General features: G+C 37.5%; 1 protein-coding gene and 1 long non-coding RNA gene across 3 annotated transcripts in view; one reads left to right on the top strand and one right to left on the bottom strand.

Annotated features, from left to right (window-relative positions):
• The window catches only part of HTR2A (5-hydroxytryptamine receptor 2A), a 59,382-nt gene extending 49,214 nt beyond the window's left edge, over positions 1–10,168 (top strand). For both annotated transcript variants that reach the window (XM_082434480.1, XM_082434479.1), the window contains exon 3: positions 8,639–10,168. In XM_082434480.1, coding sequence (XP_082290606.1) covers positions 8,639–9,438 — 800 coding nt within the window. In that variant the 3' untranslated portion in view covers positions 9,439–10,168. The remainder of the gene's footprint in view (positions 1–8,638) is intronic.
• Positions 1,884–10,571, bottom strand: LOC309647323. Its single transcript, XR_014255964.1, has 2 exons — positions 10,452–10,571; positions 1,884–2,136 (listed from the first exon to the last, which is right to left on the bottom strand). It is a non-coding gene; the product is annotated as an uncharacterized lncRNA (long non-coding RNA).
• Positions 10,572–18,701: the final 8,130 nt, after the last annotated feature.

Here is an 18,701-nt window from a genome sequence, read left to right as displayed (position 1 = left end):
GCTGCATTTCACAGCCATCTTTTCCCTTGTGATTTTAGCTGTTAAGGTAGTCAGCACATGTGCTGGTTAATCCTATACATAGTTCTCTCAGAAGGTATACAAGTTAAGTGTCACATAAATATCCCTTTTCCCTCTTTCTGCCCTATATGGCTAATTGGTAACCTCATTTACTCATTTGTTTTTTGGGCAAAAATGTAGGAAAATATTCTGAAATAATCCAGTAAATGTAAGTTGTGTCTATAAAATTGATTATACATTTATAATTCCTTATCTTTTCTCTTCTTCTCATTCATTTGCTCACTAATCCCACAAGCATTTACTAAGCTCCAAGTATGAAGAGAGCTGCATGATGCTGGAGGGACCTGCAATAAGTAAAAGAAATGATATCCCTGCCATTAATGAGATTATCATCTCATGGTTGAAATGACATTTCTAGAGAAAAATTCTAAGGCATTAGAAGTGTGAGTTAGCTCAGTGTAAATTATTTATGGAGGTGATGAAGGACTAGAGAGTAAGAAAAAAAGAGTTCTTATTACAGAGAGAAATAATTTGGGGAAAGCTTCGTACAAGGGATGTCTTGAAAGAAGGATGTCATGGGATATGTCTCAAAAGAAATGTAGAATATGGTCTGGGAACATGATCTCCATCTACAGCCTCCAAACCACCCCCAAATAATCAAACAGTCAAATTAAAAACAAATGTAGCCACAAGACAGGTTGCCTGGCTCCCCACACCCAACCAGCTGCCACCCCTAGGTCCTTGCTACAGAGAAATTCCGGAGCCCCCCATGGGCTGGTAGAGCATTTCAGGGGAGGGGGTAGCATCAGAACTGGTCCAGGGCAAAAAGAAAAAGTGAGTCCATCCTCCCAGATACTATGTACAGTGCATCTTCCTTCCCACATGGTGCTCAAGTCTTTTAGGAACAACTCAACATGCCATGGACACCACATTCCTCTCTGACCTGCATCCCAAGCTATTCTCTATGTCTCTCTCCTATGATGGGCTTCTTTCTGATGCCCATGCCCTCAGAAGTTTCCCCTGCTGTGCATCTCTGTGCCTCTACAACTCAAGTTTGGATTAATAGTACCCATAAGACCTATAGTACCCACAAGACCTATAGTACCCACCAAGGTACTATAGGTACACAAAATGGGACCCTTCACTCTAGCAGCGGGACACTGCAGTATACCAAGCACGCCACTGGGGGAAGACACAGTGGGACCAGAAGGATCTTGGGAGCTACTCAGACCACACTATGTGATTAGCTGAAAAGTCAAGCTACGTGTAATACCCTCCTGGATAGTTCAAGATATAACATAAAGAAGAGAGAGCACGCCACATGGCTATGTCAAAATCGAGAAGGTTGAATAATGACATTAAGACCACATCACAGAGACCTTGTGGGGTAGGGTGGGCTCTGTCGCTGGTAATGGCTCGAGCATTAGGGACACTGTATTTCGTCATAACGTAATGTGATAAATGTGGTGCTTTGAGAAGCGTGGATGAGAGAGGCTGGGGGAATTACGGACTCCCCATAGGCCTGGATTATGAGGGCACCTGCTACAAGCTCACTTTTCAGACACTGTAACCATTTCTACACACACCTTCTAGACCAGAGTCTCTGAAATGAGATGTCACATGTGAGTTTCATTCTGCAAGCTTTCAGAAGGAACCACTCCAAAATCTACCCCCTTTTAAACAAATGGAAGCATGTAGTTCTTTAAAGATGAGGTTCCATCATGTGGGACAGAGATGAATTTTTTTTGGCAAATAAACCTCTGCTCATGAGCACGTTGCTAAATATGCAGTCTAGAAAAGAACACTTTTCTGTTGATGGATAGAATGATATCCACTTATTACAGACGACAAATTGAATGGAAGAATTTGAAAAGTAGCTTTATTGTGATTCCAACAACAAAACGAGGCTCTGATAATTTTTTCAAATTCCATTGTATCATTCAGATTCTATTTGGGTTTCAGGGGAAGAAGGTGGTGGGTGGACGCCAATCTGCCTGGGATGAGAGATGTGGATGGACTTTCAGGTGTCCCAGTGACAGCTGACAATCCATGTTTGACAAGTCAGAATTCAATCTCTTTACCTTTCAGTGCAAGATCGTCACATTAAAAGCCCAACTTCTGGGGGAGACAGGGAAGAATAAATCAGGAGTTTGGGATTAACATATACACACTACTATATATAAAATAGATAATCAACAAGGACCTACTGTATAGCACAGGGAACTCTACTCAATATTCTGTAATAACCTACATGGGAAAAGCATCTGAAAGGAATGGATATATGTATATGTATAACTAAAGCACTTCAGCTATACACCTGAAACTAACACAACATTGTAAATCAACTATACTCCAATATAAAATAAAAATTAAATTTAAAAAAAGCACAATTTCTGGGCTATGAAACACAATGGGAAAGGAGTGAGGGTCAGAAGAGCAAGAAATCGCCTTTCTAGGAAGCAAGGACTGGGAACCAAGGCCACCAGCTCGCGCAGTGAGTGCACGACTGCTTGTACCTCAAGGAGACTTTGAGCATTTCTTCCAAGTATCATGTATGGACTAGGGCAGAACACAAGCTTTAAAAGCTTTTTGGAGATTTAGTCATAACAGTCAAAGAATTGAAACAAGGACTTGGGGCTTAACATAATAACCTCACTCAACACTTTTTTTTTCCCCAGACAACTCTTGCCCAGGAAGGGGAAGGGATAAAGGGCAGGTTTTTTTTCCTCTCCATCAATTCTCCATGTTCCTTTGCTGTTTGCTGCGGGAAGTTAGCCTGAGCCCCTTGGAAAATTAATAGATTTGTTTAATGAAGGCAAAGGGCAGAATTGTAAAACTTTACTTGATTTGGTTTTATTTTAAAATAAACACATTTTTACTACACTTTTAATCCTATACATCTTAGGTTCTCGACACTGGTTATAGATTAGGATCAGCTGGGTGTTCTTTTGTTTTGATAATAATGTCCCTGCGGGACCTGAACATTAGTATTGTTTAAGGTACTAATGTCAGAACTTCTGGGAATGGAGCCCAGGCAAAGTAATTTTCAACAGCTCCCCAGGTAATTCTAATATGCAGCCAAAGTTGAGAATAACTGCTATATTGAAAAAAAAAAAAACTAGGTATTGGTTATAAGGATTTCAGTTTTAAAATATCTGTCTGGCCTCAAAAATAATGTCTCACTGGAGGAAATTTCGCCTTCGAGATTAAAGAATGAAAAAGAAAGTATCAAGGTGTAGAGAATCCTTGTGGTGGGTGTGTGTGTGTGTGTGTGTGTGTGCATGTGTTCTATAGTTAGGGTGTTGATATAATTCAGTAGTTATTAACAGCCTTGGGAGCAGAAGCTTTTCTGATAATCTGATGAAGGCTGTATCTTCTCCAAAACAATGTACATAAATGCAAATTTTGCAGATTTTAGGACTATCACTCTCTTCCTAAAACCGATGTTAAGGACCTCTGATATAGTCATAGACGTTTATAACTACCATAAAAGAAACAAATAAGCAGATAAAAATAATCAGCCATAAGAATTGAGAAACCTGAGTCTTGATTTTTCCCCCTAAACTGCTGTGTGATTCTAAATAAATTACTTAAGCTTGCTAAGCCTCAGTTTTTCTATAAAATGAAATGTTTATCTGCCTATAGGGCAATGTGGTTAGTATTTTTACAATTTTGTAAAAAAAAAAAAATCAATTCAGAGTAAATGAATACATGTAAAAGTACTTTGAAAAGTTACGATTTATTGTCAGAGATATTCAGAATTAATCTAAGAAGAAACATACAATCTCTTGGGTAACTGACATGTATGTCTCGCTTTCACTGCTATGTACACCTGCCCTGTCAGCAGACCATCAATTATAAGGAATTCAGCAACTCTTGAGCTAACTCAGAGCTAACTCTGTATTAGATGGACGGTGAGTCCCAGCCCCAGTTGGCCTATATATTCAATCTCTCTCTCCCTGTGGTATGATGACCAGCCTTTAGTATTCACTTTCTGTCTAACTGCTAGTAAATCCATTCTTATAACTTGAAAAAATTCAGCATGTGTTAAAATGCAAAGGGAAAGTAGTAGTTTCAGGGGAAATTAAACCCATGAACCAAAATTTGGTCTTTTTCACGGAAGTCCTGAGGTATTTGTTTCTTTCCCCTCCACCTCCTACCTGACCTGAGGCCCTGGGGATTCCCAGTGGTTCCCTATCAGAGGATCTCTCCCTAGTAAATCAATCTTCTTATTTCCCAAGGAAACACTGTCTCAGAAGTACCTTCAGTCCCAAAATATTAAAGTGTAAAAATCTAGGATTAAGAATAAAGCTTGCTTTTCACAGCCAGTGCTACAGGGATAGGGCCATTTATCCTGACTGTGGTAAGATGTTAACCAGAAGTGCAAATGTTATACGCAAAGGCTCGGCAGGGCTACCCTAAAAGAAAGACACCAGCCAAAGCCTTCATGTTCCTGGGTGGCAATGTTTCCTATTATTTCATTGTCTTAGTCTGAATAAAAAGAAATAAAAATGAGCAAGGAGGATCCAATACTCATACTGAATTTTGATTGCTGTTTTCCAGTCCTCAGAAACATATGTTAAACAAAATGCAGAGTCACGTAGCTCAAGCTACTGTCTGTTTGTTCATAAAAGAAAATGCTTTATATGCAGAAATTTCAAGCGAGAGGAGATCTCAGGTCTCCAAAAGCAGCCATTATCAAACAAAGCAATCAGAAAATTAATGCGCTGCAGATGGCTGTGAGCACAATCTTGGCTATCAGGGAGCGTCTTCATCTCTCTTGGTAGGAGCTTGTTTTTGAATTGCTTATTGTACCCACAAAGTCTATCTAAATGTTCTTTGCCATAAATTCCTCCCCCTCTTTTATAGAGTATTGCTTTAACTGTCTAGGTATTCTTTCCCTAAACCCTTGCTTACCATCTACTATGAGTAAGACACTGAAAAGAACGGTATTTGAGAGCATTCAAGATATTTTTGTTACATATAAAGAGGAATGGGCCATTTAAAGACCTAATCAGTTTGATTCTGTCCCTCCAAACCAAGGTCTCCCTAGGAGATGACCTACCTGTGCCCTCTTGCCCCAGCTGCTTTAAAGTGTCTCTTCATCCCAGGGAGCTAATGGAGGAAGCTGTACTTCAGTGAAATGGCTCCATCATCCCTTTTCCTCCCTGACCACAGAAGTTGGGCCATTCTGGAGGGGGGTGTGTGTGTGTGTGTGTGTGTGAAAGAGAGAGAGAGAGAAAGTATGTCTTCTCCTCAGACAAGGGCACGGCACGTATCTGAATTCCAAATGACTGAAATTTGGTGTTTTAGATAATCCTATATTCTGGTTAATTGAGAATTGCCACTTATATAAATTACCAGGTCACAAACAAATAGGGTAAAAAGGCTCTCAGGGTGGTGACTTCCTTTGTATTAATCAGGAAAATGCACACCCAAGAGTTGAATAACAAAATCATATACTTTTTTCTTGGACAGTTGATATTTTGTTTCTGTATATCATGACTAATCATAATGGCTATAATTCATCACATTAGAAAAGCAATCAACAGTTCTAGCTGTACAAAACTAAAATTGATTGAGACCCTTTGTCACCCTGGCAGAAGATAATAATTACATCATTATTTATTAACTATAGAGCCAATAGCCAAAAGTCTTTTTAACTTCTTTTGATTTAAGATCTATTATACATTATAGTCCAGCATACGCAAACAAAGCAAAATAGAACAAAATTAGAGAAAAATCAAGTTAGTGTATTTAATCTGAAAAATCCTGCAAAGAAAGCTACTCTCATGTTTACCTACCATTGGTAGAACATCTACTGTGCACTAAGCACTGTCCTAGGTGCTCTGCATATTGATTCATTTTCTCCTCACCACATCCATGGAGGCATGTTGGTTGCATCCGTTCTAATTAGTGAATAACTACACTAACAAAGATCCTGTAGATTAGTACAGGCAACACCTTTCACAGATAATATGTTCAAACATTAGAAAAGCAAAACACTCTTCTTGGAAACCATGTCTTAACTTTTACAATCAAGAGTTTTTTGAAGGATAAGCAAAACTGACGCATATCCAGAATCTCAGAGGATGTCCCTCTTGGAGCCACATTTCTTCCATCTCTTCTTGGCCCACAGAATGTTCCCAGAAACAGGCCAGGGACAGAGGGGAATGATGGAAATGAAGAGTCATCAACCACACTGAGTGTCCTTAAGAACGGCTCTGATGTCATTTGCCTCCACCTTCCAAGAATCCTGGGATGGCCCTGCACAGACAAGTGACAGATATTGACAACTCAGTCTGTGAAGATAGTGGCGAATGTCACTGAGGGAGATTTGTGTTAAGCATTACATTAACTCAAGCTAATGTACCCTCCTTGCAAGGATGGCCAGCGTGAGGTGACGTGAGGTTAGGACAGTCTGATCCACAGTTGGATGGAGATGAGCTCTGTTCTGAGTATGCAGAAGTTAGAGTATAGATCCTCAAAGGAAGTTTTTCCATGGATAGCAAGAGTCAAGCAAGCAGTAGCTCCCACCTCTGGAATGAACCTGTGTTCCTGGCTGGATTGTGACCACTTACTAGACTCTAAAGGGTGGTCAGAAGCAGGGACCAGGACACTCCCTATTATACAGTTTCTGAAGAAAACATGGGCAAGAGTTAGGAAGACACTTTTTGCTGACTCTCCCAGGGTGCCCCTGTGGTATCTACCCTTCACAAAGGAAGCAACCTTAAACTAAGTTATAAAGAGTATTTGATTCATGTTTCCTCTCCTTTCTCCATCATCCTGATTCTTCCTTTATGACAAACACATGATTGCCTGGCCTGACCAGTCCCGGGCCAGTAGAGGAAGAGATTCCCACTTCCCCTCAAACTGTACAATGGTGGTTGTGGCCAGCTGGTCCTATCATCATGGGGGAGAAATTAGCATGATTAGAGGCCAACTGTTGCCTTCATTCCCTCTGCTCCCTCCTCTGCCTGAGCCTAAGACCTTTACAGGTTCCCCAAATTTGAGTGACAAAGCAACTGACCATGGACTCATGTTCCCATATATTTGTCTCATTATGTACCCAAATTTGTATTTGTCAATAAGAAAAGTCTGTGGCTGCTTATTTGTTTGTAATCCACCCTTTGGAATGCTCTACTTATAAATATATTATTAAAAATATATAAGGACTTTTATGGGACATTGGAAATGTGAACACCAACTCTATATTTAATGATATTAATGAAATATTAAATTTCTATTTAGGAGTAGGAATGTTATTGTGATAGTATTAGGATTTTTAAGAGTGCATAGCTTATATATATGTGTGTGTGTATATATATATATATATATATATATATATATATATATATATATATATACTAAAATGTTTACAGATTGAATGATATGATGTCTGGGATTTGTTTCAAAATAACATGGGAGGGTTGCAGCAGGTAGGGATATGGGTGAAACAAGATTGGTCTTGAGTTGATCATTATTGAAGCTGGGCAATAGGTTCATTGTGCTGGATTTTGTTTTGTTTTGTTTTGGGTTGTTTGTATATGTTACAATTTTTCCATAATAAAAAGTTTTTTAAAAAAGAATAAAAATTGGTTAAAGTTACTTTAAATTCATGTTAGAAAACATATGTTTCAAAAATACTTTAAGATATGTGCAATTTTATGATTTAATGTTAAATGGAATAAGAAGATATAAAACTGCACATAAAATATTGCATGCACATATATATATGCACGGAAATGGAAGAATAAAACTACACAAAAAATAAATTATGGTTGCCCCTGACTGGCAAGAATACATGTTATTATTCTTTACTTGTTGTTACTTTTTTGCATTTTCCAAATTTTCTAGAAAGAAAATATATTATGTTTTTGATTTTATGAAGTTATTTGTATAAACCATGCTCATGATATGTAAGGTGAAAAAAAGTGTTATAGAACTGTATATGAAATAGAATCTGAATTTGTTTTTAAATGTGCGTGCATGGTGTGTGTGTGTGTACCTAAAATAAACATCATCAAATTGTTAATGATGATTATCTCTAGGTGGTGGCATCATTTGGTCATTTTAATTTTTTTCTTTGTCTCAGTATGTTTCTTCTTCAGTTAATAAGTATAATGTTATAATCAGAAAAATATAGCATGAAAAAAATTAAACTTAGATTAATTGTATTTCTTTATAAGTAAAGGATTGTCTATATAGGGCAATGTAAATATAAGGAACTATGTCATATATATTTATAAAACAGATAAGTAAGTCCAAGGGAATTTTAATTCTCTTTGAAAGCATATGGGTTTTTTTTTAGATTTTTTTTTTTTTTGACGTGGACCATTTTTAAAGTCTTCATTGAATTTGTTACAATACTGCTTCTGTTTTATGTTTTGGTTTTTTGGCCACGAGGCATGTGGGATCTTAGCTCTCCGACCAGGGATCAAACCTGCACCCCTTGCATTGGAAGGCAAAGTCTTAACCACTGGACTGCCAGGGAAGTCCCTGTGCTCAGTTTTGAACAATGCTGACGTAAAATCCTGTGAACAGCCATTATGTGGCGATGCTCCTGCCTTCATATACTCAATTCCTTAATAACCATGTTTCATTTTCTGTCCAACTCCAGGTATATCCATGCCAATACCAGTCTTTGGGCTCCAGGATGATTCGAAGGTCTTTAAGGAAGGAAGTTGCTTACTCGCCGATGATAACTTCGTCCTGATTGGCTCTTTCGTGTCCTTTTTCATTCCCTTAACCATCATGGTGATCACCTACTTTCTAACCATCAAGTCGCTCCAGAAAGAAGCTACTCTGTGTGTGAGTGATCTTGGAACACGGGCCAAATTAGCTTCTTTCAGCTTCCTGCCTCAGAGCTCCCTGTCTTCAGAAAAGCTCTTCCAGCGGTCCATCCACAGGGAGCCAGGCTCCTACGGCAGGAGGACTATGCAGTCCATCAGCAACGAGCAGAAAGCTTGCAAGGTGCTGGGCATCGTCTTCTTTCTGTTTGTGGTGATGTGGTGCCCCTTCTTCATCACCAACATAATGGCCGTCATCTGCAAAGAGTCCTGCAACGAGGATGTCATCGGAGCCCTGCTCAATGTGTTCGTTTGGATCGGTTACCTCTCCTCAGCAGTCAACCCGCTAGTGTACACACTGTTCAATAAGACCTATAGGTCGGCCTTTTCCAGGTATATTCAGTGTCAGTACAAGGAAAATAAAAAACCATTGCAGTTAATTTTAGTGAACACTATCCCAGCCTTGGCCTACAAGTCTAGTCAACTCCAAATGGGACAAAGAAAGAATTCAAAGGAAGATGACAAGACGACAGATAACGACTGCACTATGGTTGCTCTAGGAAAACAGCATTCACAAGATGCTCCTACAGATAATATCAACACAGTGAATGAAAAGGTTAGCTGTGTGTGATGGACTGGTTGCCATGGCAACTGCGGAGGGCACACTGAGCAATTTTCCCCCTATATGGGAGGAAAAAGAAAAAAGAAAAGAAAATAGGGAGACTGGAAAAAAATTAGGCCAGTCTAATGGAACCAACAATAATATCTATATGCCTCATTTTATTATGTCAGTGAAAAGCAGGGTCCAATGCCACAAAACGTGCACTTCAAAAATATTCTGACAGCATTTCAGCTGTGAGCTTTATGATATTATTTTTAACATTGTAAATTATATGTCTTTAAAATAATTAGCTTTTATTGTGTAATTACAATGAGGCCCTAAATAAATCTAAATTATCTTCTATTTGCAAGTGTAAAACTTGCTACTGTGTTGTTAATTGATGGCATGAGTTGGTTACCTGTCGCTGTAAACAAAAGTAGCTCTAAATAGTGAAACATTGGATGACTATAATGGCCTCTTACATAAAGAAAAAATTCTCTTTAAAACTTACCATGATACACGTTTTGGATGACAACGACAAAAAGACACTAAAGACGGTGTTATGAAATCTGTATTGCTAAGACACTTAAAAGAAATACTTGACAACTTTTTCAATCCTGCTTTTTCATAGATGCCATTTTGCGATATTCACAAAGTTGCTGGCATTTGCTGCACTTCAAATTAATTCTTCTCAGAAGTGAACAAGATTTTAAGTGTTATTTAATAACTATTGCTGCTTTCTCTTCTACTACTTGTGCTTTATTCTGAATTTCCAGTGTGGTCTTGTTTAGTGTTTGCTCTATTAGGTAAACTATCAAAAGGATAATCAAACATTACCAGATACATTTCTAGAAATTGCTTCTCCTAATAGCACCAAAGAAGTGTTTGGTAACTTGCCCTTTAATGACTGCATCATGCCTGCGCTCCTCTGAGCAGTAAGTGGTATTGATGTAACTGTGTCAGGATTGAGGAATAAAGTCAGGTTTTTGGCTACTGACAGAAGTAGAGTCTTAGGACATCTCTGTAAAACGCAGGTGACCCACCTGTTGGCACCCATCAGATAAGTCGATGCTTTCAGATCAATCTATATTATTTACTAAAACTGTTCGGCTTTGGATTCACAATCATTGATTGAGTGTACACCATCTGTGAAGAAATTTCCTAGGTACTAAGGATATAAAAATAATTAAAACAAGATCTTTGCCTTTAAAGAAAAGGACCTAATTTGAATGGCACTTATCAAAAATAGTAATTAACAGACATTTGGAGAATCAGCTCAATTTATTTCCTTCTCACCTGGCTCAGAAACAAGTTTATTTCAACTCCAAGGGTAGTTTTCTCAGTAAGTTTCCTGACTGGTTGCCAACGAATACCAACCAAACAAAGGAGGGGGAAAATAGCACTTGAGGACAAAATCTGCAATTAATTTAGGAATATGAGCTTCAACCTGGACCCCAACTATGACTACCATAGTTCTGAGCAAAATTTTATTCCACTTTCCTGAAAACAAACTCATTTATTACTCACTGACGCTGGACATCCCACCCCCCAAAAAGCAGTAATATAATATTTCATAGAAAAGTTTGTTAAGGAGACAGAGATTAACAGCAGTTAATTCACCTTGATATTATTACTCTAGGTTAAATTGCACATTCTTATTGGAATGGATGTTGATATGTGATTACAATACTGAAGCATTTCTATTGAATGAGAAATCGTTTTTGCTGTACGCCATTAGAAAAAACTATATATTTGAAAACTAAAGAATGTGGGAGATTCTGTTGCATAATTTGGAAATGCATTAGGTCTGTCCTAATTATGTCCTTTTAGGTACATTGAAAGGGGTTTTTTTCAAAGCTAGAATTTATAATAAGCTGCTAGTATCTAGGCTGCATTTGAACTAAACTATTTTCATGATTATACCATACTAACTGATACAAATGTTAAAAAGTCTCTACTCTAATGTATTTTGCCTTAGTTTATAACTCTGCCCATCTCATTATATATTAGAGAAAAGACCACAGATTCTACACCCATATACTCAATCTTGATGAGAATGAACATAAATACTGCCTGATAAGTCTTTTGACTACATATATATTACAAATGTGTTATGTTTTTTCTCTCCATAATTATCTATTCAAGTGTATATAGACAAACATGTATCTGTATTCTTGTACAGACATGTTCCCATGCACTTTATTCAGTATTTATATATTTATATGGAGGAAAAGCAAGTCATTAATGAAAACACAGTATATACACATGTGCATGTTTGTATCATGTCAGTTTAAATGTGAATTTCATGTTCTAATGTTTCTATGACCTTCATTGCTGTCAAAGCAGATTAAAATGTAACAGAAATGTCAGCTCTTTAAATAAACTGGATGTTGACCTAATTTTGTGGGAAGACTTTTAACACAATTCTATGAGGGTGGTGAAAACAATGCTCCTTTTACATAGTTGATTGATCCTAAATAAAATGGTACCTTTTGGCCCTTTGTTTAGTCTGGGGACGTTCTGATTACTAAGGCTTTTGTTTTTTCCTTTTTTTTTTTTCTTTTCTTCTTTGGCCACGCCACGCAGATTGCAGGATCTTAGTTCCCCAGTCAGGGATTGAACCCGCGCCCTCGGCCGTGAAAGCACAGAGTCCGAATCACGGGACCCCCAGGGAAGTCCCACTAAGGCTTTTTAACACACCCTCACTCCAGTGAAACAGTCCTTGAATTATTTATGGATCTGTGATCAAAGGACTCACTCCTAGTCAATATTGTCAGAGCGACCAACCTTATTCTACTTTAAGTTGAATGGTAGATTCTTCTAAGTTTAAAGAATAGAATTAAGTGCCATAATTAGGGAAAACTTTCAGGTTCAAGCATACTTAATCTACTTGGGCACAGCACCATCTCATGGTCATTTTTTAAAATGCTACCATAACCAAATTGAACTGTACTGCAAGTAACAGTAAGTTACTGTACTGCTTTTGCACAAGGTGCTTCTTCCATTTGTGAATCAATGAAACATAAAGTGTTAAATTATTCTGTGCCATACATAACAAATACAGCGAAGATTTTTATGTCATGATTTTAATCAAGGCTATTCTAAAAGATTTCAAGAAAGAATGAATAATTTTAAATAAAGTATACTCAAAAATAAATGCAACTTTTTGAGTCTATAGCTGTGTCTGCTAAAGAAAGTTGCCCGAAACCTCCCATGTCATCAGGCTGGGAACTCCAGGTACCATCCAGGTGTTTTGAGAGTACAAAGCCTGTGCTTCTGGAGCTTGGTCATAGAGCTAGGACCCACCTGGTTGAGTTAGATTTACATTAATGATCCCGTTTCTAGTTATCTGTGGCAGACAAATGTTCCATGTTTGATCACTATGTCTGGTTCCATCTGTGGGTACATGTGTACAGGTGTACCTGAAGACATTCACAGATACATTTATACACACACACACACACATACTTTTGCAGGTGCTAGTTTCAAGAATTAAAGTAAACCAAGGAGACGCTATATCATTGAATAAACAGGAAAGTTGCTCTGATTCATCATTTCACCTCTAAATGTAGGGAAAGGGAAATAGGGACAGTACGTATCTTTTCCAGGTGTTTACAGCTCCATGTATTGAGTACCTATCATGTGCCAGGCATTGAGCTGGTTGCTTTGCTTACTGTACCTGATGGAATCCTCACAAGTCTACAAGGTAGGTATTATTATTCACTCTTTTTCACAGATGGAGAGACTGAGATTCAGAGCAGTTCGTAACATGCCTGAGGTCACACAGCTGGCAAGAAGAGTGGCAAGTGCAAGCCTGACTCTGAAGCATAAACTCTTTCCCCTGCTCAGTTCAGTACAGAAGAGAAAGCACTGGGCTCAGAAGATGCAAGTTCCCATCTTAGCTTCCCTGCACACTGGTTCCATGAACTTGGACAAGTCATTGAATAACCCTGTGCCTCAGTTTCACTGTCTCTAAAATGGAACTACTAGTACCTGTCCTGGCTAACTAACAATGTTGCTTAAGTGAGATCATGGCTATGGCTGTGCTTGATAACCTGTAAAACACTGTATAAATGTTGTAAATGTGTTGTTATTAAAAAGAAAAAAAAAGCCTCTATACATTATTAGCCATCAGAGTAAATTCTAAACAACACTGTGGGATAAGCAACATTATTATTCAACAGCTTCTATCCTTTCTCTGAATGCTTCTCATTTTTTACAACTATTTGCTTCTGCTTTGTTCTCACCATAATGTAGAGTTCCCTTCATTGGTTCTCTGCTGCTTAACATCAAAACCTATTTACTTTATGTGCCACTCCCTCAGGTTTCTCCTCTTTGCTAGATCACTAATAAGTGATTCAAGCTGGTAATCCATTGTCTCTCACTGAGATCCCTTTAGCTGTCCACCATGAAGATAAACCAAAAGGCAGGAACCAAAGGCAAAAATTTTAGGCACCAGAGACACAAGTGAGAAAGAAATTGGGGGGCAAGAAACATCCTCCTGGTATTGCTCAAATGACCCGCAAAAACACAGGTGCCTTCAGACACTTCATAATTTATATAAAGTTTTGTAACTTAACATTGAATTTTAATCCACAATAATAACGATGATTTTGAAAGAAATATTTGTGACTTTAAAGATTTCATTCTAAACTGAGGACGATAATAATATTACTAAGCTTTCTTTCAATGGATATTTGCCCCAGTAAATATGCAGTAAGACAAAACTTCTTTGTTAATTTTTGATTATCTTTGCAGGCAGCTTGCAAAAACAAAGAGCTTCCTTATTTTCCCTTAATAGTATTCATGTGAATCTTAGCTCTGTTCTTCCTTTTTGATGTTTAACACCAGTATGTACACCTGAGCCAACACATTATGGGAAGTTTTCACATCCAGTTGGAGCCTCAGGATTTGATGCGATCCCACTGGAGCAGAAGCCTGAGGCAGGAAACCTAGGTCTGCTGTTGCTGTCTGACACTGGACAAGTCAAAACCTGTTTTCCCTCAAGAGTATTGTGAAGGACTTAGAGTCAATGATCCTTTCAGGGTCTAAGTCTATGCTTCTTTGAGTGCTAGGGAGTCCAGTCAAGACAGCTTTGATGAACCTTGCACATGAAGACAGCTTCGTGTGCAAGGAATATTCTGGAACCCACAATTCTCACATTTTCTTAAATTCTTTAGACGAATTTCAAATAAACGACAGCTTTAATTTTATATGGGAATCTTATGAGAAAAATCAAGTTGTTAGTGATTTAAGGAGTTTCTAAGATATGAGACCAAGAGTCAGATATCAACAGGTGGGATTCCTGCTGTGGCGTTTTTCTCAAGGTCAGCCTTCCTTTTGTAGTTTCTAGCTGCTCCAAGATATCGGGTTACTCTTTTTAACAGCCTCTAGGCTTGCTGTAGAACAAATGTTCCCATTATCTGAGTCCTTGAGCAGTTAAAATTTAAAAGCCCAAATAGATTTAGAATGCACACTGCAGAGAAAATCTTTTTCAAAAGCTAAATTTTTGTTGAAAGTGAGCCAAGGTTATTTAAGTTTTTATTTATAATTAAGATTATGAGTTCTTACAGGGGTGTTTATTCTGGCTTCTCGAGAACAGTACAATTTGTACTTCCTATCCTACATTTATTTCAAATGTTGAAAGGTAATAATATGTTATTATTCAGATGATCTTGTCTTAGTTGGGCTGACCCCAAGTGCAGAGCTGAGACAAGAACTTGAGCGCAGATTATTTTATGTTGGAAGTGATCCCAGGAAGCAGACAGAAGTAAAGAAGATGTAAAATTCTAATTAAGGGTGTGGTATCAAGGGTACTGCAGACAGTTAGGACCCAATTCCACCAGCAGTAGGAGATGACTTGGAACTCTGCACCACGGGTACAACTAAAATCAAAGGTGAGACAACAGCACCTGGTCAAGATCTTGCATGAATGTTTTATCCAGTTGGTAATTAATCATGGTCTCAAAAATCATTATGCTTCCTTAACAGAAAGTGGTATTATTATGGTTAGTAACAACTTTTAAATAAACATATGTTCGTATCACACAATCACATCTAAACTTACTCACATTAAACACTTAAACACAATCACATCTAAACTTATTTCTCTGATCAGCATACATGTTTCATACAGAATCAAACTCAGAAGCATGCTGCAGATAATTCTTTTCAGCTCTGCTGAGATGGTTATGGTCAGCCAATATCATTCCTACCGGAGCTCTAGAAGACCTAAAAAAAGCACTGTATAGTCTGAACATGTAAATGATAAATTCTTTGTATGAGTTCTATTTATTTATCCTAAGTGATCGATCTAAACTATTGAAATGGAATGAATAAAAAGAAACATAGTCAGTATATTTAAGAGCTAGAGGAGCTTAAACACCATTTAGTCCAGGCTCTTCATTAGTGGAAGTGGTGATGAAGAGCCAGGAAATTTAAAGAAATTATCCAAGGTCACCTGGCCTAGTAGCATCCAAGTCAGCTATGGGATTCAGACCTCCCTCATGGTACCCAATCTCTACTTTTCTCCTTTTATATGAAAAATGGGTCTAAGAAGGGCCCATTGGTTTATGGACCATATGGCTTATTTGGTCATATCACCAAATATATATTTGAATCAGGTTGAGAGACTGGGATTGCAAATTCACTTATTCTCTCAACAGGTTTATTAGCAAGGGTCTACTATGTGCATGTTATACCTAAGACATTATTAAGTGTGGGAAGTCTGGGGATGTGGGAAGTCTTTTTTTAAAGAATAGAAATAAGATGTTTCATGAGGAATTCTCCTGTCTTCTTTCTAAAATTCATGTTGATTTTGCTGAACTCACTACATTTGTCAAAAATTAGCCTAATTAATATGTTGGTAACTTGACACACCTACCCAACAATGCCTCTTGAGAAACTGCATCTGATAGAGGTCCCCTGAGGCAATGCCGCCACCTTTGGCAAAAGTGTTAAGAACATAGCATTTGGAAATTAGTTTTAAAGGGAAAAAAATTTTTAATTAGATAAAATGTTCAATATCACCATCTCCAGGCTCCACTACTAAAGTTCTGCATTCTAAGACCCAGGGTTCACAATGGGGTCTATAAAAAAGAATATCCAAAAGACAGGAATTAAGTCAACATAGAAAAGTAAACCAAGAAGAATTTTTTAAATAGAAGAAAAAAAGAAATTAAAAAACAATGATAAAAAAATCAAAACTAATTTGCTCAGCATGCACACATTTAATAATATGCCTCTCTGACCTCTAAAAATGGGATATATCTACATTTCTAAAAATGATGTGGTTTTTTTCTGAATTAGCAGGAAAATAGGAAGTAGTTATTCATGAGCAATTTTGAGTATGACAAATCTAGGAAAACTAAACATTTTTAAGACTGAAGAGAAAGAAGAGTGATTTGCATGAAAATGTCACGTTATAGTCAGCCTTTAAATATAATCACCAGAGAACTCGACTATGATTAATTCATCCCTGCACTTGTCTGCAGTAGAAAGTGGAAGCTATGACCACATTTGTTCCTCTACCCGTTCACCAGATGGATCAGACCAAGTCCAGTAACCCATTAGGACCACTCAAAAGGAGTAAGTCTTGTCAACCTTAGAATTCTAATCATAACCATGATGCAAATATCAAGTTATCTCAATTTATATTAAGCATAATGAATAAATATTGAAGCTATGGGTGCATTTATCTAATGTTCTTTATGAAATTTGTTTTAATGACTTTGAAAGACAAATTATTTTCCCCTTGGAGAAGAATATTTTTAATTTAAATTTAGTAACAGCTTATGCTGCTCATGGCTTTGAGCAATCCTACTTGGTTCTAAGAATTCAGATGAAGTACAACTACCCACTTATAGGTAAATGATAATGTGTACATAAAGCATAAATTAGCAATGTTTTGACCTTTTTTTTGGAAACAATTAAATTAAACCCAGAACCATCAGCCTACCTTCCTGACTATAGGAGAGAAATGCAGAAGGAATGTAAAAAGAAGATAGGGATGTAAATATTTATATACATTCCAACAACCATATGTAATCACAGTAACATCTATTTATGTCTCATTGTAACCAATGAGGAAACTGAGTCTCAGAGGAAAACTTGCCCAATTTCACCAAACGAAGGGGTAGAATCAGAACTCAAGAGCAGATCTGTATGACTGTTAAGTTTCTACTGTTTCTTGTTTCTACTAAGCCAAAGATCAGGAAACATTTTCAGTAAAGAGCCAAACAGTATATATTTCAGGTTTTGTGGGCCATATGATCTATCACAACCATTCAACTCTGCTGCTGTAGGGTGAAAGCAGTCACAGACAATAAGCAAATGAGAGGATGCAACTGTCTTCCAGCAAGACAGTATTCACAGAAACAGGCCAGACAAATCCCATGGGCCATAGTTAGCCAATCTCTGGACTACACTAATAATTACAACTAATACAACACTATAACACATACAACTACTACCTTCACAACTATGTATCTGAGCCCTTATTGGATGCCAAGTATTGTGTTAGGTCCTTTTATATATCATTTTATTTAATTCTCACAAAGCAATACTACATGCTTAATACTACTATCATCTCCATTTTGTATATAAGGACAGTAGAGATTAAGTGATGTGCCCAAGCTCACACGTAGTAAGTTTTAGAGCCGGGTTTTGAATCAACATTCGTATTCTCTGTCCCTTGCCCTATTTCTTGCCTCATTCAGAGATGCAAGAGCACATCACCATCAGGCCTGCATTATGTCTGAGTCTGCTTTGCCTCAGTTAAACTGAAGAATGAAGTTCAACAGAACTCTAACCTTGTGAAGGTACAGTTTCTCCCAAAGTCCCTAACTTACAACACAGGTTAAATTAGACTTTGCCGAATAAACATAATTTCAACCCATAAATATAGTTCACCGTCAACATGATTAATTCTCTCTATAAAGGAGCATTCCTGATCTTATAAGATACAGTCATGATAGATTGATTGCTGTCTTTTCTCTCGATTCACCTTCTTGCCCGGAGAATATAACTAACATTAAGTTCCTCTTAAATGAAGGGAAAAATGAGTAAACTCTATGCCCTTCATCCAGTAGAATTATGTTCAAAAGTAAATTTCTGATATATCCTTTCTATTTCTTGCACTAACAAATAAAAGAATAAATGTGGGCTGAGGGTACAAGGTACCATTTAAAATGAGTGTTAGACCTGCTGATTTGTTGAAAAATCTCCGTCAAGTTCCTCCATCAATAAATGGAGTTTATTGTCAGGATATACATAGGAACGAGCAAGTAGGAATC

This window comes from Balaenoptera physalus (assembly GCF_965194825.1).
Source record: "Balaenoptera physalus genome assembly, chromosome: 18".
In the NCBI taxonomy this organism is placed as follows: Eukaryota; Metazoa; Chordata; class Mammalia; order Artiodactyla; family Balaenopteridae; genus Balaenoptera; species Balaenoptera physalus.
Note: the sequence above shows the minus strand (reverse complement) of the source record. Positions and strands in the feature narration are given on the sequence as shown.